This window comes from Tiliqua scincoides, chromosome 2, assembly GCF_035046505.1.
Source record: "Tiliqua scincoides isolate rTilSci1 chromosome 2, rTilSci1.hap2, whole genome shotgun sequence".
Classification (NCBI taxonomy): Eukaryota; Metazoa; Chordata; class Lepidosauria; order Squamata; family Scincidae; genus Tiliqua; species Tiliqua scincoides.
Genome location: NC_089822.1, coordinates 106,038,584 through 106,063,027, shown reverse-complemented (window position 1 = coordinate 106,063,027; position 24,444 = coordinate 106,038,584). Strand labels below are relative to the sequence as shown.

Below are 24,444 nucleotides of genomic sequence, written 5' to 3'. Positions count from 1 at the left end.
TTTAATTTCTGCCACCTGCACATCCTTCTCTGCCAAATTAGGATTGCCTTTGTGGCTGCAACTCTGTATCATTTAACAGTTTAATCATGTAAACAACTCTGCAGTGGTGCGTGTGTGTGTGTCCTATAGACACACTCTCTCTCTTTCTCTTTTACAGGACTTTGAAATGTGTGTAATCATTGAAGACCAGTGATGAACTTTTAGTATAGGGTTCTGCTAGAATGGATAATTAAGTTAGACACTAATATTATAATTTAATTTGAACAACATTGTTAGAGGAAACTGGAATCTGATCAAGAGGTGTAGGCATATGCCATAGCAGTTAATGCTCTGTGACCCTTTCCTGCTCTCTGCTTCACCAACCTAGTGGATCAGTAGCTAAATGGAGGGAACGGCTAGGTATATCCACTGCCACCATCCCAGGCTAAGAAAACCAGATAGAATGGGACCATTTGAGAGAGCCCAGCTCTCCACAGTGAGCACAAAACCCAGTGGTTCTTGTATAAAACCAAATTGCAATACAGTAGTGCCCATTAGTGATGACCCAATGCAGTTTGCCCCCACTCGCTTTCTTGCTGCTTTTAACTAAAAAGAGGAACATCAGGAGATGCAATGTTGAATCTCCTGTTCCACATCTGTATGGCCTTCACACATCCTAGCAGTATGAGACTGAGATTTCTCCTGGGTAAATTGCCCACTCCAATAAATAAATACTCCAAAGGCACTTAAGATTCTGAGTTTTTCTTTCAAGTCCAAGGGTTTAAAAATTGGAATTATTTCTTCAGTTCAAGTTAACCTACTCCAACTGGTGTTAGCCACCACTGGGCTCAATGGGCTTCTCATTGCTACCCTATCTATTTCTCATAGAACTGATGGTTCCACACAAAATAAGTAGAAGTCAAACAGTAACAAAATAACTCCAATATATCTGATGGAAATAACGCAGCAATCTGTTGCAGCACCTCATTGATTAATTCATTGTGTCTCAAGGATAACTTTGCAAACATAATAATGTAGTTTGAAGAAGAGGCTGTCTGGGAGTCAATGCACCACATTAGTTGCCAAAGGAAATGTTTTCCCTCCTATAAATTGTGCAGGGGGGCATGAATGACTGATTCAGAGCTGTGGGAGGACAAAGTTCTAAACCCCCTGCCTCCTAACACCTCTGCACTGTTTAAATTAATAAAAGAGGGGGAAGTGTGCAGTGCTTTCTGACAGAGCTCACACTACATGCTGTGGGTCAGCAGGAGACTAGACAGTCCAGGAGTGGTAAATAAAGAACATTTTTGCTTACCTCTCCATAGGTTGCCAGGTCCCCAGTAGGTCTCCTCAGACCTGTGTCAGTCATAAGTCTGAGGAGACTTGGATCTGGGCTGGGGGGAAATAGGATCAGGTATGCACAGCTACTGCTGAGATCCTATCCCTGAGCCACTTCCAGCCTGGCCCAATCCACCCCTGATTCTCCCCTGCTGCTTACTGGCAACAGCAGAGGTTCTGCTGGCCAGTGTCACACACGTGTGGCCTCTGGGGCTTTGTGCTGGCAGCAGTGGCACACAGAACAGCAAAGCACATGCTGCACCAGAGGCCCAGGACTTACAGTGGCAGATCTCTTTTAATGTTTGCCTACAATCTGTTATAATTAATCTTTAAACATTGTTGAGATTGATATGACAACTTTACTCCTAAAGTTTTTTACGGGATTTAGTGCAAGAAAGTCTTAGCCTTATCTTCTGAGAAAATATTTAAGAAGATAATTTCAAACTTGTCTTTATTTTATAGCTTCATATTGCACTATATAGGCATGCCCTGGTATCCTGTGTTTAAATGAAACCACGGATACTGTCAAATGCACCCCCCTTCGAAACCAAGGAGATCTCTAGAGAGTCTTCTGAGCCCAGCAGAGTCCACACACATCCACCCACAGCCTCTGGTGGGCTCAGACGGACTCTTAGAGTAAAAAACATGTGACTTCCTTTTTAAAAAAAAAAAACACAACAAACCAGAAGTAATGTTTTTAATGCCTTATAAGATATTAAGAGGCCCAGGGAAGTGCATACATATGTGCACAGCCTCTGCTGGGCTCAGAAGAACCTCTGCAGGGGGAACATGGGGGGCGTGAATAGGGGCCCTGTAGACCCAATCTGTGGAAAAGTGAATCTGCAGATATGGGCTCTGCGGATACCGGGCCCCCCGTACTATTCCAATAAGACAAAGAGCACTTTAAGGGAATCCAGTGAACATTTAAGGGATTCCAGTAGACATTTCAGTGTCAGATAATATCACATCAAGTCTAATCGTAGCATTTTTCTTGTTCTGCTTTTACATTATAGATATTTGCTGCTGTTGCTCTGCCAATGGCTCTGACAGTAATGTAAATAATAAGGGAGCTTAAAAAAATAGCCTTGTCTTGTTTCCCTAGTTAATCCAAAAGATTCTGCTAAGGTTGAGTTTAGAATGAAACTGTCTGAAAAAGCTGACTATACTGTATTCTTCCCACTCAGGATTTAAAATATTTCCAGATACTGAATGCGTTCAAAACTTGTTGCGTATAAGGTTATCTCACTTGACTTAAAAACATTAGATTTGTCCAAAAAGGGCAAGAAAGTTGGAGTCTTGGTTGCATTTATGTCATTCATAACAAAGATAGCTCTTTTAACATAGCTACATAGTACTTTTTCTTTTGTGAAACTGGTTTGTTCCTCTCCTATGTACTGTATTATAATAATAATAAAATATTTATGTCCCACTTTCTCTTTTGGAAAAAAACAAAGAATCAAGGCAACTAACAACATTTAAAACAATAAGAATAACCAAATATATGCTCAAATGGAGTAAAGAATAAAAAGACAACAACAAAACAAGAGCAACCAAAACTAACAATTTTTAAAGGGTGGAAGCAATTGGAAATAAAGTTTTAAGGCCCCACTTAAAAAGCCAATAGGCAGGGTTCGCTTCTTAATTGGTTGGGGAGTTCCATAATTGTGGTGCCACTATAGAGAAGGCCCTTCCTCTTGTCACCACCAGTTTAACCTCAGAATCTGGTGGCACCTGCAGGTGATCCCCCCCCCCAAAGGACCTTGGGGAATAAGTCATCTCATTTGGAAGAAGGTAGTCCTTGAGAAACCATTGCTCTAAACCAGCAATTTTCAACCTTTTTCATCTCACAGCACACTGAGAAGTCACTAAAATTGTGAAGGCACACCATTGGTTTTTTGATAATTAACAAGGCACACTGCAGGTGGGGGGGTTCACATCCTCTAATAGCCCCACTAATATGTGACCCCCAAATTCGCACTGCACACTATTCACAGCACATCAGTGTGCTGCAGCACACTGTTTGAAAATCACTGCCCTAAACTGTGAAGGGCTTTACAAGTCAAAACTAGCACTTTGAATTGTGCTTGGAAATGTATCGGCAGCCGCTGTAGATGAAAGAGAAATGGTCCAACAGAGTCAGATTGCCTCACTTCCATCACCACATGAGCTGCTGCGTTCTACGCTAATTGCAGTTTCTAAATTGTCTTCAAAGGCAGATAGGTAGCAAATGCAAGATGATAGTTAACATGCCTATTACTTATTGCAACTGGACCAGTGGGACAAAGGAATCCAGGTTGTTGCTCTTGGTGGTTGGTAGCTAAAATAAAAAATACATTAGCCCTAAGGAGGACTTTATACATAGGGTTTGCTGCTGACAATTTCTCTTCAGCTTCTCTGTTGTCCGCAACTACTGCAGACTGGTATTTCAGGAACAAATCAGCACTGAGTTCCAAAATCAGTTCTGACTCCAGGTAGCAATTACTGCAGCTGGAGTCTAAATTCTCTGAATTCCCCCTGGATCATAAGACCATTTATTAGCAGGTAGTACAGAAACAACAGAGGTGAACTTGGTGGATTTACCTAGGGTCAAGCAATCTTGTGTAGTTTCATGGGCTTAGAACTCCCAACATCATTTTCATGGGGTCCTTCATTTTTATCAGTACAACTCTGCATGTGCAATTCTTTGCTCCCATGCAGATCTCCCACCTTAAATTGTCTCCTTGAGAGGAAAACATATGGGCACAAAAAGTGCCTGTATTTTTTCCCTCCATGGGTAATAGCAGCTGTGGCAGAGCCATATGTCCCATAAGGCTAGGTGAAGTGAGTGCTTCAAGCAGTGGGCTGAGAAAGTGAATTGGCCACTTCAGGACCTTCTACCAGCAGTCCAAGTACCTCTAGCTTAGAAAAGACAATGGGCCATTACCAAAGCTGAAATTTAAAGAAATAGTGCTTTGTTTGACTATCTGAGACCTTCTATCCGCTCTGCTTAGAAAGAAGAAGCAAACAATGCCACTTCCTCATGGTCAGGACCCTGCTGAAGCTCTAGGAAGGAGCTGAGTTGTAGGGCCCAAGGTAAAGCTGTCCACTGCCTACCTGACAATTCCTGGTCAACAGTTTTGCAAGCCTAGCTCCTGCTGGACAGCACACCTGCTAATATGGGCCTCTTGCCAAATACTGTATCCTTTTCCTGCTTGCTTCAGTCCTGTTAGATAGCACTCTAGTTGGTCTGGGTTTTTTGCCTTGAATCCGCTTGGTTTCTTGCATCCTGAAGGATACTCAAGATCCTTTTAACTTGAAATGCTGCAGATTTACCCTGGGATGTTCTGAATGCAAAAAGTGTGCTCTGCCACTGAGCTGTGATCCCTTCCTTAGGATTCCATGACAGTGATAGGATGAATCTAGGGCAAGCACGCTAACCAGTGGATCCTCAATCCAGCTATAGCTATGCTAGATCCCATTGCAAACAGTCAGTCTTAAGGTAGTCAAAACTAACCCTTTTGTTGAACTTAAGTTATGATAGCTTTTCCTGAATCAGAGCTTGGTTTAACAATGCTGTAGTAACTTACTCAAATTTTCTGAAAGCCCTTCTGTAAATTGATCTCCTTACTTAAAGTTATTTCAAACTCTTTGTTGATAGAGAAGCCTTTTTAATTGCAGGTTTCATCTATCCTTCAAGGCAATCTATTCATAACTTAGAATCATAAAGTAGATATTCCAACATCCATATTTGTAAATGCATATATTAACAGGCTAGTTTTTAATTTGTTAAAGGGATCTTTAATTAGTTGGTAACTCATTAATCAATTTTGTAATCGCGATCTTGGTAATTCAGACAATAATTTAATTTTTGTGATTATTATTCTGTATAGTTTTCTGTTGTTAGCCTACTCAAGAACCCTTTTGGGAGTTGAAAAGCAAGAATGAAACCTTATTTAATATAAGAGTGAATGAGGCTATGAAACATTTCTGTCAACTGAAATACTACAACTGTTTTACATCATCTAGATTTTATTTTTTCCGTTGCAGACTGTCCGCCATGGGTTTCCATATCTGCCTACCGCCTTAGCTTTCGACCCGGTTCAGAAGATTCTGGCTATTGGGACAAGAACAGGTGCAATTCGAATGTATCCTTTACTATTGGGGATCATGGTATTAGTTCTGCCCCGTACTGCACAATTTGTTCCATTAGTTCGTTTTTTGAATGCATTTATTTAGGTAAGATGCAGTGGTAAGCTTACATTTTTATACACTTTGCTTTACTTATCTGGGGCAGAGTAAGCTAGTTATCACCAAGTTGTTGCCCCATTTTTGCTACTGTTTATTAGCAATACAGATTTTTGCCCAGTCCAGTGATGATTTTTCGCATACCTTCTGTGTGTGCAATTTCAATGAGTTTTGACTGTTTATGGGTGAAAAAGGAACATACAGGGTGACCCAAAAAAAACAGAACCCATAAAAATTTTATTAAATCCTACAAAGGTCCAGTAAATTTCAAGAACCTTACTGGACACAAACTTCAATCTTGTTTGAAGATTATTGTTCCAATACTTCATGCACAAAGTTGACTTGTATACCCTGAAAGAAAAAAGAAGAAAAATTAAAATTAACAGTTTTATTCAAAGATTTGTGGGTTCTGTTTTTTGGGGGTCACCCTGTATCTACAACTTCTCCCCCATACACAGAAACCTGCAAAGGTATTTATTTGATAAGAATCTCTCACCAAAAAATACAGTGTAAATGAAGGGAAAACTCTTTGGCATGAGGGGACAAGAATTATCCACTGGTTTCATTATTATTTGCTCTGGTAATAGAAATCTTAGAGCATCATATATGTTAGATATATATTAGAGCATCATAAGCCATTGAAGTTATTTCAGAAAAGAGAAGTAAATATAAACCTCACATTATGCAGATTAAAATGTTTAGATGTATTAACACAGTCTCATGTTCAAATACTGCCTCTTCTTCAGATAGTATTTTCAGAATATCATCCTCCTCTTGTTGTGGTATAAAAGATCAGAATTTAAGTGTATGTTTCATCCCAGGGTTGAAACCAGAAATTACGTTAAAATATAAAGTGAATGTTGCAGGAAAATGGAAGGATTAAGTTATTGGGAGACACTTTATTAGAAAACTGGTATCCCTTGTCTTCAAATAAGAGTCATTCAGTTAACTTGCTTATATTTCCAGCACCCCTAGATTTATGTGGCCAGTGGGTTCACATAAGTTGACTTCAAGCAATACTTCACTTAGCAGCTTGATGAAAATAGCTCACAACTACAAATTAGTAAAATCAGAGTCTGCTAGAACACCTTAAGTCAAAAAGAGACCTTTAGCACAGTGGCGTAGCTAATCTGGGGCCGGGGGGTTCATTCCCCCCCATGGCAGAGTGGTGGTTTTCCACTGTCTCCACTGAGGATGGGTGGCAGCTCTTACCTGAGGCACATGGCAAATGCTGCAAAATCAGCCCTTCCACCTACCCTCATTCTTGTACGGCTCCAAATTCAGCCATTTCTGGAGGCAGGTCAGCAGTGAAGGGGATGACAACATAGGTGCAGGGGAGGTGCAGGGCGTCACCACCCCTGGGTACCAGCTGACCCAGCTATGCTACTGCTTTAGCAGCTTCTAATGTTCTTTTTTTGTATGTTATTGGTTCCAAAAAGCTTAAATAGAGGTGAAGAATCATAATATATAAAAGAATCGAATCCTGTCCAGTGTTTGCTGGAGCCCAACATGTTTTAAAGTCCCATCATGTCAGTGTCGCAATTATACCTGCATAATAGTAACAATTATATTGGCATAATAGTAGTGTAACTTAGAGTGCAATCCTATCTTGTGCTAGAGCAGGCTGAGCTCAGCCGACACAAGGCTCCCTGTCAGAGTTGGCATGGAAGCTGGATTCAGCCTCTGCAGGCCGGCATGCATCCCTGCACTGGCCCAGCTGACTCTTGAAGAGGTGCAGACGTGCTTTTTGGCACATTTGCAACCCTCCTGGGCTGGCGCAAGGGACTTGTGCCAGCCCAAGGGTGACCTAGGATTATGTCCATAGTCAAGGTCTTATTCTCACCAAGCAGAGCAGTTGGGAAGAATTTTTTTTTTTTAAAACAGTAAATACCAGTAAGTGTTCTTAGAAAACAATTACTAGCAAACAGCTCTTCCTATATGTGTTGAAAATCCAGGCTATACAATGTCCTCCCTTCTTATGCCAAATATCCTGTCTCTGTAGTCTCCATCACCAAAGTTCCTCCTTGAATGCATTACATTAGTGAAATATATCCCCATTCCATGCACCTTGTCTTTCAAATTATGGGTCCTCTGTCAGGTGTATATACTGAGGTGGTGTTCTGTAATTGGCTGCAGAGTGAGCCTGAGTCCTCTTTGAACAGAAGAAGGGTGAGAGCCCTTAACTCCACCCATGTCATGCCCCCATTACCATCCCATTTGGGGCAATTTGCTATGGAGTTGCACTGACAGTGATTACACCAGTTTAACAATATACCAGTATAGCTTCACAGCACAATCCTGTATATGTCTACTTAGAAGGAAGTCCCATTATGTTAAATGAGACTTACTCCCAGGTAAGTGAGCATAGATTGTAGCCTCATAGGTTGCACTGGTGAAGCTGTCATGGTGAAGGCGTATTTCACAATATACCATCACAAGGGGACTTCTCCTCCCCAACTGATGTCACAAATTGATCTGATTAACTGTGATAGACTGTTTTGCTATTATTTCAACTAACAACCTGGGTGAATTGATCCTTGACTTTGACTCTTAACAGATTGGGTAGACCAGGTGTAGATTGTTGTTGCCAACACGAAAGTGGTGCTGGAGTTGTGCAGCTTCAGTTTTTAATTAATGAGGTACGGATACACTTGCTGGATGCAGATCTTTCCTTAAAGATGATAAAATTAAATGATGCAGTCATAGAAAAGAATGCGGCCTCTTTGTGTTTTCACTTAAATAAGCAGAATTTAACTTTGTGAAAATAGTTTGAGGGGACTTTTGTAATAAAATGTAAAATTGAGAAATATGAGCTAGGGTCTGGTTGTACAATTTTAGATTCACACATGCTCAACCGTCCAGGGCCACACGATGATTTTCATAGCCCTAGGCAGTTCTAAGAATATTATAAATTATTTTTTTAACTTTAAATACTGTATCTTTTACCATTTTAGGCAAAATTTAATAGATCTTCAAGATCTCTAAAGTTTCATTTTTGTTTTCTGATTTTAAAAGAAATTAGCACATTTTGATACTTTTGTCTAAAAGTATTGTGGGCCCTAGGTATAGTGCCTAATGGATAAGTTGGCCCTGTATCCTCCTACCACCTCCTTGACTGCTGCCCTTCTCACTTGATCACTTTCTCACACAAGAGACTGGGATGTGTGTGTCTGACCTATTCCTCCTCCAGAATCACTTCTTGTAAACAACATTGAGTGGAAAGATTCTTCTCCCAGGATCCTCCCTCTCCCTTTCCAGTTTAGAAGGAGTAGTGTCACAGAATGATAAGACAATGGGTGCTGGCTGGTGTGGAGGTGCTGGCTTGTGGGGATACTGGCAGGAGAGCAGGATGGGTGGTGGAAGAGTTGTACCAGTGCTGGAGCATAATTGCATCAGCATCAGAATGAAGTGAATGGCAGAACAAATTTTCAGCAGCCTCATAGGGCCTGCATTATATACTGCTCAGAAGGATTTTTAAAAGTATAGAATTGCAGTTATAATGAACCATTTTCTCTTTTTATTAGCACTGTCATCAAAGTTTGCGGTTAGGTGTTTTATGAATCATACATTTCACATCAGTAGTCTAAAATGTAAAATGAGATTTACATGCTTACAGTAAGTGCATTTAGTCTATGTTTTCTTCTTCTGAAGGCCTGAACAGCAATCAGTTTATACACAGCTAAGAAAAAACACTCCCAAGGGATGATTTTTAAAGTCCAAGGGAGTGTTGGCAGGTGCAGAGAAGCTTCTGAGCCTTAGAAACAAGAGAGCTGTACAAACTCTGAGCTTATCTAACTAGGCACAGATAAATTACCTGCTGCAATTAAACTATGGTTTACATCAAAGCCATTTATATCCCCTCTGGAAGCCTTTGCCCAAGCCACTGTTTTCTCAGTCTCAATAGCTTATGGTGCTAAATGCAAATTAGATGTTAAAAGGGAAAGTAAGTGGCACAGGCCTGTAGAAAAGGAAGCAGGGATTCAAGAAAAGGTCTGTAGGAAAGGGAGGTCTGCAGAAGGTCTGCTTAGCAGCTGCTCAAAAGTCTCCATCAGAGCTCTTTGGCGTACCCAGGAAGTACGCTTCCCTTGGACCCAGGAAGGGAGCACTCAGGAAGTGAGCTTCTAGCAGCCACTTCCAGAAGCTTAGAAGTGGCATCCGCCTCCTGGAAGCATCTTCTAGAAGCAGCACTCACCTCCTAGGTGCTTCTTCTAACGATGGAAATATCTTCGATAGAGCCTTTTATGCCATTAGCAGCGATGCAAAAGGCTGCATTGGAGACCAGGCTGCCTCCTTCCTCCCCCCCTTTTTTTAAAAGGGAGAAAGGCAGAGGCAGTTTTGGCACAGAAGTAATTGCAGAGATGTGATGATGTCACTGCAATTACATCAAGGTCAGGGGGAAGTAGATTGGGGGTGGCCCCTGGTAGAAAAACTGCAACGACTGGGCACTGGGACAACCATGCCAATAAGGGATTGGAGATTCAAGGGCCATCAAGACACAAAAGAATGGCCCTCAGTGAACTCCCCAAATCATCTCTCTGCTCTCATATGGGTATTTTGTATATAAAAAGCTGGGTCACAGATGCCTTTTGTTTTCTACCTCTGCTGTCCACCTGTGTGCTGTGGTACTACCATTGCTGTCTCTGCTACCACTTGTGGATTGCTCAGTTGCCCACTGGGACTACATCAAGCACCCCCCATTCCTTTCACTACCTAAGAATGTCTGTGCCGGAATAGGTATCAAACTGCAAGCCCCAACTCATGATAAGGTGATATGTTATAACTGAGTCAGAACTTCAACATGAGCCAGAGGGTAACAAGATAGATGGCAGCATCAGCAACACATAGTCTCTGGATCAGGATGCATGCTCAATGTTAATGAGTGAGTTAGTGCCACCTGAGTGCAGGTGCAGTAGTACCCTGTTGGGGGATAGAGACATGCAGCATTAACATGTTACCCAGCATGGGATTTCCTTTTCTCCCTTTCTTACCTATGTGATGTGCATTGTCCTTTCTTTTGGGGTGTTAGAGTGGACATTCCACTTAAGTGTTTGTGTGGAAACTGAAGTCACATGCCACATGCCTAGTCTGCTAAGTTCTGGTCTCCCTGGTAGGGGCTTACATACTGGAGTTGGAGTGCTGTAAAGGACTGCAGAGTGTAGTCTGTATTCTGTGCTCTGCTGTGGAAAAGTGGGTGGAGTAGTTGGGTTAGCAGGAGATGGAATTTTCTGGGTTTTTTCTCTCCCCATTGGTTTACATGTTTTGTTTTTTGTATGTCAGTTCCGCTATTGTTTACAGCTGTAAAAATTAGTATAGACAACAGAATAGTTTGGGCAAAATATGTTTTAAATCCGAAGATTCATGTTGCTGTGATGGATTTTATTGGTTTACTAGTCTTGGATGTTTTATAGTGTTTGTTTTTTAAAGAGTTGCTTGGTTGGTTTTTTTTAAACTGAGCCAATTTATTCTTTAAAAAATAAAAACCTTGTAAAGTATCTTGTTAACCTATCACACCCAGTATTTACCTGCCATAAAGGATAGAGTAAATTGATTTTCCCTCTATAAAACTCTGTCAGGTGACTTGATGAAATTGAAATTGCATTCTCTGAGCTGATAAGAATACGGTACTCTGAGAGGTGGCAGCACATATATGCAGAGTTAGCTTATAGAATGAAGTACAGGTTGAGTACCCTTTATCTGGAATTCCAAAATACAGAATGTTCTGAAATATGAAACTTTTTTGAGCGCCAACATGACTTTTTTGTTTTCCAAACTGTTTCATGCACAAAATTATTAAAACTATTGTATAAAATTACCTTCAGGCTATGTGTATAAGGAGTGTATTGAAACATAAATGAATTTTGTGTTTAGATTTGGGCCGCATCCCCAAAATCTCTCATGCTGTATATGCAAGTATTCCAAAATATGGAAAAATGCAAAACACTTCTGGTCCCGAGCACTTTGGACAAAGGATACCCAACCTGTATCCTTCTTGGAACAGCTACCTAGATAGGTAGGAGCAGAGTGGATTGATGCAGTTTCATTTCTTCACAGGTGAAATTATATTTCACCCTGCAGTGACTAAACGTTTTACATAGTCTACAATGGCAGAACAAGAAATTGCAGGTATGTTGGGAAGAACAATGGTTGTGAACAGTGAGAGCACTTGTAGTTCAAAGAGAACTTTTCAAACTGTTAAAGTAGCCATTTTTTCAGTAATGTCTGTAAGCATGTAGTAACACTTTAGCTTGCTTGTTTTCTGTCATTTCAATAGGGAGCTTTGGTCAGTGCAAGTTCAGATGATATGCTCCATTTGTGGAATCTAAGACAGAAACGGCCAGCAATTCTTCATTCTCTGAAATTTACTCGAGAACGGTAAGACATGATAAAAACAAATTTTCACATTTCATCCTACTAACTTTGTTGACATACTGTATCTCCTTTTTAGATGCTGAAACCTCCTTCACTATATTCTTGCAATTAATCTTACAGCAGATCCTTCCCAGAATTTGAAGTGATTGCTGTTCCCTTTTCCTCCCACTTCTGATAGTCATTTATACTACAAGTTAAACAGGAGCAGGCTAAGTAACCCTCATCCTCTGGTTTCTATAGCCTTTCAAATATTTTACTTGCTTTGCTTGCTGTAGTGGGACTCACGTGGGCTCTGGCAAGCTATGTCAGGATTACCTCCAAACCTTGAGGTGGGTGGAGGGGGGATGATCTAAGCCCTTCTCACAATCTTAGGGTTTGTTCTGCCATGGTGATTCCAAGGTGCTCTGAGCACTCCAAAAGTGACCTGCCAAAACAGTCTTTACAGTGCATTGGTGCTGGACTCCAGCATCTGCTGGATATCTGCAGGGGTTTTAGGAATGAAATCCCCATGAATAACAAGGGCCCACTGTATAGCGCTCTTCAACAAAACAGTTAACCAAGCCATTTACAGAGAAAATCAAATAACTAAACGATATGAGTGCACAAATTCCACTCCCCCTTATGGTGCTAGTTCACTTTGCATAATAGTGTGGGAGGCAATTCATCTGATCTCCCCTTCGCACATAATTTCAATACTACTTTGATATAGTATTTAAATCACAAGTGAGGGGTGGTTCAGATGATGCAATTATGTGGCTGTGGGATGGTGTGCTGAGGGAGTGAAAGGAATGTATGGCAAAGCCGGGTATATGTACTGCCTGAACCCAGACTGTTGTGTGTATTTTTTTTTTTTGCACAGCTGGACAGGAGTTTGTTGCATATGAAAGTGCATAATAGCACCCTTAATTTCATGCTGACCAGTTTCTCATTTTCCAGCTGCTTGTGCCACTCACATTCTTTGGGATGTTTTCATTAATCTGGGTTAAGACTTTTCTGAGGCTCAGTGATGATGAGCTTCTGTGCCTCCATTAGTCTCCCTCCCACACAATCCATTTTCTGCACAATCTGATTTTGGTTACCAAGGCAATGAGTTAGTTGAGAATAAACAGAACAATCAAAGAAAAAGTTTATTGCCCTCAAGATCCTCAAGTTTTGCCTATTGTCTCACTTTAACTTTGCCATTTCTATAGAGTGGTACTAAAACATCTAGGAAAATATTATTGTGGAGTTGCTTCCTTCGGTAGGCAGCCTCCTACTGTACTGGGGGGCAGAAGACATGTATTCTGCAAATGGTTGAGGGTTTAGAATACTAGTTGATGTAGCTTTTCAGCTGCTACTCTTCTGCTGCTATGTTAGTACAGTGCCATCCGTGGACAGTACATGGCATCTTATAGAGGCAGCAATAGACAGATCCCTACCTCTAAGGAGATTACAACTTGAAATAAACAGTGGGGGAAATGAGAGAGAGAGAGAGAGAGAGAGAGAGAGAGCAAATGGAGTTTCATGTATAAACTTGGTTCCATTTGAAAATGGACTATAAAGGAAGACATAATAGCAGTTTGTTTTGTTTGTGTTTAAAGTATTTGTCTTGGTGTAATTTTTATTCATTGTGCTGAGGCTGAAATATAAATATTTCAATAATTATTAAAAAAAGTAAATGTGTAATTTGGCATTTGGTTGCAAGCTTTTCGTTTTTATTTAACAAGAAAACATAGTGGCAGTTCTTAAGGGCCATCACAAATAATTTTCCTTTGGCTACTTGCCTAGTCTTCAGTGTGTAGCACCTTTCTGAACATGGTCCAGTAAAAAAATTTTTCCTTATTTTATTTTACTTTTATTTTAAGATGCTGTATCTTAGGAAGGCTGCCTAGGGTGCCAGTGATCTTTTGGAACCAGTACAGGGATTTAAGGCGAGATGCCTTATGGACCATCTGAGCAGTGAAAGAGGTGAATGACTCTCAGTAGAGAGTTGGATCAGGGTGACAGGAGCAGTGAAGAAAAGACTGCACTAATCAAAACAAGCAATAATCAAGGCATGCAGTAGAGTTTTTGCCAAGTGGGCAGAGAGGAAAGGGTGTACGTTTGTATTCTTGTAAGAGGGAGACGTGATATGACTTGGTGACAAACTCTGGTTAAACATGTGACAATTGCATCAATAGGGCTTCTATACTTTTTTCTCTTTAACAGAAGTCATGGGAGGTGTGCTTGTAGTTAGTGGCATAGCTGGAGACAGGTGGGGCCCCTTGGAGGCGCCATGTGGGTGCCCAGCCAAGATGGCAGCTGCTGTGGTCTCCCTTCTGGCAGCTTCGCAATCTGCTGCCTCCCCTTCCTTTTGTTGAGAGAAATAAGGGGTCCAATGGGTGAAGGCATCTCTTGAATTATTCCACCATGTATACAAGTTATGGCAGCGCTTGCCTGTGCATGCAAGTTCTGTGGGTGTAGATTCTTCTTGTGCAGGTAATTCTGTGGATTACAATCCTAGCATATTGCCTTACGGTTCATCTAGTTTTCTAACTGCTGTTCTTGGTTGTGCTGCACAACTGAAAACATTTATGGTGGTTTGCCAATTGTACTCATTTCCTTCTGATCATAGTGACCAGGATTTTGTGTCCTTTCAGCCTTAGAAATAAAACGGTGATGAATAGTGTTTAAAAAACCAAGCAAATTGGAAAAGTTGATTCTTTAGGTCACAATGCCAAGCTGTTATGTCCAATCTATGAAGTAAAAGTTCAGTTACAGAACTTTACCTTATCTTGCAACTTACACTGACAGCTGCAACATGCTGATTCACGGTATATATAAAGACACTATGGAATGCTCTTATGAGAATAAGCAGCAACAAGCCTTGGGCTTGTGTGCTCCCTCTTCCCTTTCCTCTGCTGCTCTGCACACGAAGGGAAGAGATCGAAAGTTTCTACTTTTAAGTTTGGAGCAAGCCATAGTTTGTTCTTGCTTCCAAATGCAGCAAACTGTAGCTAGTACGTTAGTCAAACCCTAGTTTGTCCTCAAAGCAGAATTAAGCCATGGTTGAAGATCCTAGTTTGCGGGTAAATTTTGGTTAATATAAGCAGTAGTATTCCACATTAGGACATAACACAAACCCTGGCTTGCCACAAACTTGAAGCAAAAGTTTCTAATTCCCTACTTTACACAATGAGAAAGAATTGTAAAGGGGAGCCCAAACATTAGCCCAAACACTGGTATGATATTTGTTTAAGAAATTATCATCTTCCCTTCTGCCTCCATAGGGGCCACTGGGATGCTTACAACAACTACCATTCTTATTTCCGTTTATATCCCATAGGCTTGGAGTAGCTTGCAATGTGTATTTTTTTTCTACATGTTAGTAGTAGTTAGCAGACCTGTCCCAAGGGGCTCACAGTCTTAAAGAAAATAAATAGTTTGGTGGATTAAAATAGGTTAAGTAAACTCAAGAATAGCATTATAAATGTAACATTACAATGAAAAGAAAGAAAAGAGAGCTCAGAGTTCTGTCTCAGGTGTGATGGCCTCTGAGGCACTGCCTACGAGGGAGGCAGATATTGAGCCCTGGCTCCTGGAATCATTCTCCTTCCCATACACAACATCAGTTGCCCATGGTAACTGGCCTGGATGGAAGCTAGAGCTCAGTTCTAAGTCACATTTGATTCAGCCTTTCCCCTGTATTTAATGGTAAAGCTCCACGTTAGCAACTACTACGAAGTATGTTCTGTTCAGGTGAAATCTTGGCAGCTTTTGTGACTGTATTTGTAACTTTATTGCATTTCTTCCATATACAGGATTACTTTCTGTCACCTGCCTTTCCAAAGCAAATGGCTCTATGTTGGAACAGAGAAGGGAAATACTCATATTGTAAATATTGAATCCTTCATACTTTCTGGATATGTTATAATGTGGAACAAGGCCATAGAGCTGTAAGTTTTAAGTTCATCAACTCTGTGTTGCTGACATTTTTCTGTCTTTTAAAATTATAACTAGTCCTATTACATTTAATATACTGCTTTTGAGGTACATTTTAAATCATTCTCATCCTGACCCAGCTGTTGTGATTTAAAATGGTATTTGTGTGTGATTAGTTACATCACAGTGTTCTTGGTGATGTGCATTAGAGTACTGGTCCCAGTAAAATCAAAGTGCAACTAGACAGCATCCATACTAAGATACATGATACTTTGCACATCTGGATGTGCATCCAGAATATCCCTGTAGTTACCTATCCACATTTGAGAGAGGGGAAATTTTCCCCCTTACCTCCGGGTAAGGCATCCTGGTCCCTATAGTTCTCCTTGGATTTTCACCACCTCCTGAGGTGGCACAAGCCCGAGGAGAGCAGAGCAACTTGAAGCTGCTCCAAGCTCCCTGGGGATTGGGATCCAGCATAACTGCCAGGTTCCAGCTCTGCCTTCCGTTCCCCAGCTGCCCACCCTCCCCCTGCCCCAGAACGCCCCTCTCCCACCTCCTCCCTGCCCACTCCAGAGTCTTATGTTGGCTGAGCTTGGCCAACACAAGACTTGGTGCTTCCGTTGGCGTAGAGGCTTATGGCAGCCTCTGCAGGCTGGCACACCTCCGTGTGACAGCCTAGCTGACTCCCAAGGAGGTGCAAATGTGTCTTATGGCACGTTTACGACACTCCTGGGCCAGCTCAAGGGATTTGCACTGGCCTTATTGGGATTTAGTATACCCTGCCTATGTAAACCGCCTTGAATTAAAGTCTGAGGAGAAATCTGACGACCAAGACAGGCGGTATATAAATACCTGTATTATGATGATGATGATGACCCCTTATCTTCTGGGGTTCCATTCTGGAACCTGCCATGGTTAAGTGAAACTGCAGCTACAAGGGGATGCCCCCCATCCTCCAGACGTAAGGGGAACTGGGCTTTGTTGTGTGCAGACGTTGTGTGCAGCCACATGCTTATAGTTCTCAAACAATCACTTTCTTCTGTTTCCTGCTGATGAGGATTCTTTATTTCTTTTTGTGGGCCATTTCTTTTTTCCCCTTGTGTATGAGACCTGTATCCGTGGCTTCAGGTATCGGCATATCAGATATATGGGGGCCCTGTGCAATGCCCCCTCCGAAAGTGAACTTGGCTGCCCTCGCCTCCAGAGGATCTTCTGAGGCTCAAAGTGCTAATGTGTGGCTGCTATGGGCCTCAGAATGGCCAAAAAGGCCAGAAAAGCAACTTCAGGTTTTCAATCAAAAACTGATCTAAAAAAAAGAAAAAAATGTTCTACAGAAAGATACGAACATCAACAGGAAACAGAAGAAAATGGTCATTTGAGAACTATGAGAATGTTGTGGACCCATTTTTATACATATAGGATCCAGTGGCTTCTTGGTGTGAAATCAGACTCCAGAGCTGTGCATATCACTACCACCTGCACCCAGCCCTCTGGGCTCTGTGTATCCTGCAGTCATGGCTTTCTCCATACAATTCATAATTTTATAAATATCTATCCCAGTGGTTCCCAAACTTTTGAGTGCTGTGATCCATCTCATGCTTTGTGGTGGGTCACGAGGTAATGCTCAAATCTCTCCCCCCCAAAGCCTTACCTTGACTCCCCAGGGCTTCCTGGTTGTGGCAGCCTGTGATCCATTCTCTTGGCCTTTGCGGCCTCAGAATGCCTCCTGGACACAATTGAAAGTCATGGAAGCAAACCAAATGTAAACCAGAGGTAGCTTCCAGTCTCACCTGGGAGGCATTCTGAGAGGCCAAAGTTGTGGGCTGGCGTGACCTGGGAACAGTCTCTGGGTACTCCAGGTAAATCTTTAGGGGCAGATTTTAGCATTGCCTTGCGACCCATTGCATACCAGGTTGCGACCCACTGATGGGTAACAACCCATAGTTTAGGAAATACTGATCTATCCTATCCTCTAGTCCAGTGGTTTACAAACCTTTTAGCACTGGAATCCACTTCTTTAAACGGCAGTCTGTTGCAACCTACCTAGGTTTGCAAGAGTAAAAAAGAAAAGTTTCACTTTACCAGCAGCTCAAGCCTCTGTTGTTACCATTGTTTCTATGGGTGGGGGGCCACCTTCTGGAGCGTTTGAGCTCCATGTTTATTGGATTGGGACCATTCTGTTGGCATTGCATTCCCCTCAGCCTTTGAAGTAGATTGAGGCACATTTGCCTACCTGCGAGTAAACACACGTGCTGCTCTATTTCGATTTCCCTAGGGCTTATTTTCCTTGTGAAGCTTGTCAGTTTGGTGATCCACCAAAAATCAGGTCGCAATCCACTGGTGGGTCCCAATCCACAGTTTGGGGACCATTGCTCTAGTCACTTTTTTCTAAAGTAAAAAATTCCAAATGCTTTTGTCTTTCCTCATGGAGAAGGTGCTACAACCAGTGGTGTTACCTGGGGTGTGTGGACCACATTGAGGGTGCAGTCCTAACCAACTTTCCAGCACAGAGGTAAGGGCAACGGAACTCCGAGGTAAGGGAACAAACATTCCCTTACCTTGAGGAGGCCTCAGTGACTGCCACCCAACTGCAGGATGCAATACATGTTCCATTGGCACAGCTATGTCAGTGTGGGAAAGTTGGTTAGGACTTGTGCTTGAATGACACCAAAATGTCTGTGACCAAATTCACAAGTCTTGGGCATGCCACATCTGGTGAAAGACTGGATTCAAGAAGGGATCTTTAAGCTTGTCCACAAAATCCATCTGTAAGTTGATTACTCCTTATCCCATGATCTCCCACAAGGCTTCTGAGCTGCCTGCTTGGCCCCGTGCAACCTTCTTTGTTGCCTAACATCAGTGGCTGCAATGTAGTTGGCTACCTTGCTGGGTAGCACCACAGCATGTCTTGTGCTATGCTGGCTGGGGTGCAAACCAGCTGAGGAAGCTGGCTGGTGTAGCACTGGCTGGTGTAGCACAAGGCATGCTGGGGTGCTACCTGGCAAGGTAGCCAGTTGTGCTGTGACCCTTGAAGTTGGGTGGTGCAGAAGCCTGCACTGAGGTGAGTGGATGGCTTAGCGGGCCTTCATGAGAGGACAGGTATTGGCTGGCAAGGCTAGGAGGCCAGCTGCCACACCCACTGGATGACACCAAACCTTGTGATGCCATTGACTCCAACCCCTCAATCATTTTGATTCCCTGATCAGCTCTACAGTGTTTTTTGAGATGACGATATCAAAACTATGACTCCCTTTTAAAAGATACCCATACCATAGGCTTTATATAAAGGGCTTCTTCCCTGGTGTTGCATTCTGAGTTGAACTTGAAGAATTTGGTTAGAGATTTCTTCCTGTGATGGTCCTAGACCTATCTCCTGGGTTACTGACCTTAAGCTCCTTTGCACAAGGAAAGGAGAAAAGGGCTAGATGGGGTGGGGAGTACTCCGTTCCTTCATTCAAATGACAAAAACAGCCAAGGGTTACAGAAATGTCTGCCACTTTATTTTCAATCAAAAATCCCCCACATTCCAAATTCACAGAAAGGGAGTTTAAAATAATACAAGAGAAGCACATTTCCACTTCCAAGTCCCAAGCTAAAGAAAGATCAGCCTCCTAGCTGATGTGAAGTTCCTTCCTCCTTTTTTCCCTTTTCTTTTATGCCCCCAACTAATCAGCTGACCACATTCTTCTTTTCAACAACCACAACCTTACATCAGCTGGGGCAGAATAGCTACAGCCTCGACAAACCCAGTCAGAATCTTAAAGGGGCCAGCAGATAATGCTTCCCTAGACAATCACAGCTGCTTCAGACGACCTATCAACATATGTGTGAAGTTGGGATTTTTTCCTCATGCATGTCACATTGAATTTTGGACCTCTTCAGAACCTGCTTGTGAAAACTGTCAGTTTACTTCTTCCTTCTTCTTGTACTTTGAACTAGCTATTGTTCCATAAAACCACCCATCCTTTTATCTCATGATTGCTAGATCAGTGCAGACGTTTTACTCCAAAAGTTATTCTGAAATCTATGTATACTTTGTTACTAGATCGCCCCTACCTATTGATGACATTCTCAAAGAATTCCAAACGGTTGGGTGAGACAGGACTAGAAGCCATGCTGGTGCTTCTTCAGCAAAGCTTGGTCGTCTCTATATTTGAAAATTCTAGCTTTAGCAATGCAATAACCAATTTATCTGGGACATGACTATAATTTCCTTACTCCCTCTTTATCCCTTTTTCAAAGCAATATTGCATTGGCTATCTTCCGAACCTCCAGCAAGGAGGCTGATTTTAGTGAATGTGAGTAGATTTTCCAGTTTTCTCCGACAAGAAAGATTATGCTCAGTTCAGCTTTTCAAGTGACTTCCTCTGTTCATGGCCTACTTAATATCCAAAATAAACATCAATCTTACTGCGTTTCTAAAACATTTTAATTTGCAGGTCCACAAAGACTCACCCTGGTCCTGTTGTGCACCTAAGTGATAGCCCAAGGGATGAAGGGAAAGTAAGTAAAAAAGATTTAAGCATTTATCTGCAGTTTTGTTTTAGCCCCTTTGCCCCATCAATTAAGTGGGCACCTCAAAAAATGCCTTTTGTAAAAATTAATATTTTGTGTAGTAGATATAGCAGCGTTTCTCAAAGTGTGGCTTGTGACCCACTGGTGGGTTGCGAGCCCATGTGCGATGTGTCATGAGCTGGGTTCTCCTACCCTGGGACCATTTGGCTTCAAATTGAAGCAATTTCAGAATGGTTGTGCTGGCCCAGTGACGCTCCTGGCCAGAATAAATTACTGGGAGCCTCCAGAGGCCTCTTCCAGGTTGTGCCAGGTCAGTGACCCACTCTGTTAGTCACCACAGGCTTCAGAATGGCCGGCAGAAGCATCCAGAAGTGACTTCTAGATTTTTGGAGGCAACATCCGGTTTGACTAGAAGGTGCTTTCAGATGCTTCTGCGGGCCATTCTGAGGCCCGTGGAGACCAACAGAGTGCATTGTTGTTCTGGTGCAACCCAGAAGAAGCCTCCAGGGGCTCCTGGTAAGTTGTTCTGGCCGGTAGCATGGCAACCCATTGTGGAGGACATGATGGATCACGGTGATGGACAGTTGGAGAATTCTTGATCTATAGCAGGGGTGCTCAAACTTTCAACTTTAGGGATGCTGGACCTTTAACAAGTGTATAAAAGAGAGAATTTCAGCAGGTGCAGCTTGTCATCTGTGGGATGACAAGTTGCACCTGCTGAAATTCTCTCTTCTATACACTTGTTAAAGGTCCAGCATCCCTAAAGTTGAAAGTTTGAGCACCCCTGATCTATAGCATAATATACTATACAACCTGCCCTCATTTTCTCTGAGGAAAGCTTCTTTTTATTTATGGTCCTTTTTTGAGTTACATCGAGCAAATGCAGCAAATGATCATGGATTTTATATGATATTTGATCAATAAACCCTTTTACCAGAAGTTGATAATTTGTCTATTAATAGATTATATTTTTGATCCATTCATTTGCTTGTGCTGGATAAACTTGCTGCTTAACCAATATTCCAGTACAAACATTGGTTTGAAATTGCAAATACAATTCATACTTTAACAGAAGTATACATAAAGTCTTGTCCCATTATTCATTTTGCTGGGCTTTTTAAAAGACTCAATCAGTTTTCAATATTGTTTTTTAGTAGGTGCTGAGATTATTTTTTGGAAAAACCAAAATCTAGCAAACTGCCCTTTTAGAATTGCTAAAACCATATGATCTGTGTCAGAAGAGGAACATCTTACTAATTTAGATTGTATGAGGGTTGAAGTAATCGAAGTGGTATAACCAGATATTCTGTGAAAATATATCACTGGTTTGTAATTTACTGGAACAATTTTTGTCAAAAACATGCTAATGAATCTGCATGATTTTTCTGTCTTGTACTTTGTGATTTACAAATTCAGTTACAAATTACTGTATGTAATTTTGCTGATATGTAGCAGTAACAATAATACTGCCTTTCTCCCTGTGACTGTGAATAACAGCCCAATCCCACCTAAAGCCTCTTGCTGTGATACAGTTGTGCATGCACGCCCTCCACTGCATCCTGCTGGAGAGGTTTGGCTGCTGGAGGTTTCCCCCTTGCCCCAGAAGAAGCCTTAGCCGCTGCCATGTCTGCTCATTTTAATGATCATGTCATTGCAATCCTTTTCCACTTTCACAAGGGAAGGGCAACAGTTAGAAAAGGGATCATCATGGTCGTGATGCTGGAGGAGGAAGAGGGAACACCCTAATCACTTCCCTTCCTTTGTGGAAAGAAAAGTAAGATGAGTGGGAGCTATTGTGGTGATGGCACCCTACCTCATTCTCAGCTCTATCAATTCTTCTTTGTTCATTGCTTCTAAAGAAACTGGGTGGGTGAACCCAGAAGGCTTTCTCTTTTGTTCTCTCCCCAGGCTCTCCTTTCTCAGCCTGTTTGAATAAAAGAGAGGATCAAGAAGAGAATCAATGGGGCTGGGCAATGTGGAACCAAAGGCAGACATGGTGGGGAGAAGGTAGAAGCAAAGGGAATGGGTGTGAGCATGTATGTGCTGATGTGTGCATGTCCCCCCCTCCTCAAGAAGGTGCAGAACTTTTGCCACTGCTTCAGGTGCTAAAGGGCCTGTTGATTTTAGTGGAATGGAATTACAACCACAATAACTATTTCTAATAGGTGTCTCCAGTTAATTTATTTGACCTTTTTCAATAATTAGGAAAATAAATGTTGCAACAAAGAAAATGAGCGTTTTTTGGCTGATGAATTCTTCTTTGTAAATAACACATCAATTTCCAAATGCCTTGACTGACTGATTTTCTTTTAAAATATATAAGCTATACTCATTTATGAAAAGTGACTTGCAGTGCATTCCTATGCATCATTACATAAAAGTAAATCCCTTTCTGTTCAATGAGGCTTACTTCCAGGAAAGTATGTATAGGATTGCAGCCTAAAAATTTATAATTTAGAAATATAACCCAGTTTGTTAGAGAAATGTTCAAAATAAGTGTTTAAGAATCTAATAATATATGTTTGGGTTCCCCCCCTCCCCTTAGCTGTTGATAGGTTATGAAAATGGAACTGTAGTATTCTGGGACTTGAGATCAAAAAGAGCAGATTTAAGACTATACTACGATGAGGTAAGCTTTCTTTTTCTTTCTTTAAAAAGGATGGATGTCTTGGAAAATAGTATTTCTCCTATTGGAAAAGGGCCAGTTTTTAAAAATGTATACATCTAAAGATTTTTAAGGCTTAAATTCTATATATGGACCTTTTAGCCTTTAATCTTAACCTCATTTATATACTAAGGCTGCTGCTCTAAACCATGCTGAGCAGCGTGACCTCCATCTAGGTAAATATGCATAGGATTGGACTTTAATGGTGCATACTGTCAGGGGTTGGCCAAGTTTGACTGAGGGCCATGCCCATCAGAAGTCCCCCTCCTGGATGGGCTGGCTCTCAAACCCTCAGTACCAATGGCTATGGTAGTACTCAGTGTCCCATCAGGGGGTGGGTATGGTCTACCAAACTGGGTCCAGTGCAGAGCTTTTCTCCAGCAACCTGGTACTGGAACAGTATTTAAGCAGTCTTTTTGTGTACGTAAAGAGTGCTTCCACACTAGCTCTTTAAGCTGAATTTTCTGTCCTTTCAACACCCACTTTTGTTAAGCATCCACATAATGTTGTTTCTAAATTGCTGACTTTCATCTTTCTGACTTTTCCTTCCATATTTTTTCCAACTTGATTTCTGGTGGGTTCTTTTTGTAATGAAATGTGATTGCAGTTTCTTTGTGGACAGACTAAGTACTGTTAAGGTGTTTTAGAGCACCTGTGCCTTTAAATCAAAACCACCTTTTTGTATTGTTAGCTGGTTTTATTGCTTCCCTGTATTACTGTTGAATAGATTCTGATTTGCACCTTGAATAACTTCTCTGAATTGCTCTGATTTGCCCTGATTTTCATTCCTATGGAGTGAGAATGTGGAGGCTTTCTTTGTTTTATTTCCTCTCATTGTTTTAATTTTCTTTTTAAAATAGTGCTTGTAAATATTTTAAAAACAAAACAAAATGAGAGAAATTAAAGATGTCTCCTCTTCCTGTGGGATACAGATGTAATTTAAATAACGTAATGTAAATAGTGGTCCTCTTAATATTCTAGTCATATTTATATTAATATAGAGCCAATCCAGATTAGCCAAATAAGGGACAATTAACATTTAGCTCATGAATAGCCAACTATCCTATTTATTCTGAATTTATTTGCATATTAAACACGTACTCACTAGGGTTTAGGTGATGAACAGTTTAAGTGTAAAGAATGTCCCACTTGTCTCTAAACTATGCATAATTTTATAGTTTTATGTAATTGAAATCAGTCAATATAAACTGCACTGATTGTTATTGCTGCTGTTTCTTTTAGGCTATTCACTCTATCGGATGGCATAATGAGGGGAAGCAGTTTATGTGCAGCCATTCTGATGGCAGTTTAACACTATGGAATCTAAAAAGTCCCAGCAGGCCATTCCAGATAATCATTCCACATGGTAAGACTTGTAAGGTATTGCCAATGCAAGTTAAACTGCTTGGAAAGACATACACTCCTGGAGGAGCAACATCTTCTTACCAGCT

The 24,444-nt window shown here is 41.4% G+C and overlaps 1 protein-coding gene across 3 annotated transcripts in view; it reads left to right on the top strand.

The window, feature by feature from the left end:
* The window catches only part of STXBP5L (syntaxin binding protein 5L), a 98,946-nt gene that overhangs the window by 10,117 nt on the left and 64,385 nt on the right, over nt 1–24,444 (top strand). For 2 of the 3 annotated variants that reach the window (XM_066615869.1, XM_066615868.1), the window contains exons 2-8: nt 5,344–5,441; nt 8,099–8,180; nt 11,813–11,913; nt 15,690–15,824; nt 20,253–20,316; nt 22,874–22,957; nt 24,236–24,359. In XM_066615869.1, the coding sequence (XP_066471966.1) occupies nt 5,344–5,441; nt 8,099–8,180; nt 11,813–11,913; nt 15,690–15,824; nt 20,253–20,316; nt 22,874–22,957; nt 24,236–24,359 (688 nt within the window). Of the gene's footprint in view, nt 1–5,343; nt 5,442–8,098; nt 8,181–11,812; nt 11,914–15,689; nt 15,825–20,252; nt 20,317–22,873; nt 22,958–24,235; nt 24,369–24,444 lie in introns of all 3 variants that reach the window. The other variant, XM_066615870.1, reaches the window with a different exon arrangement.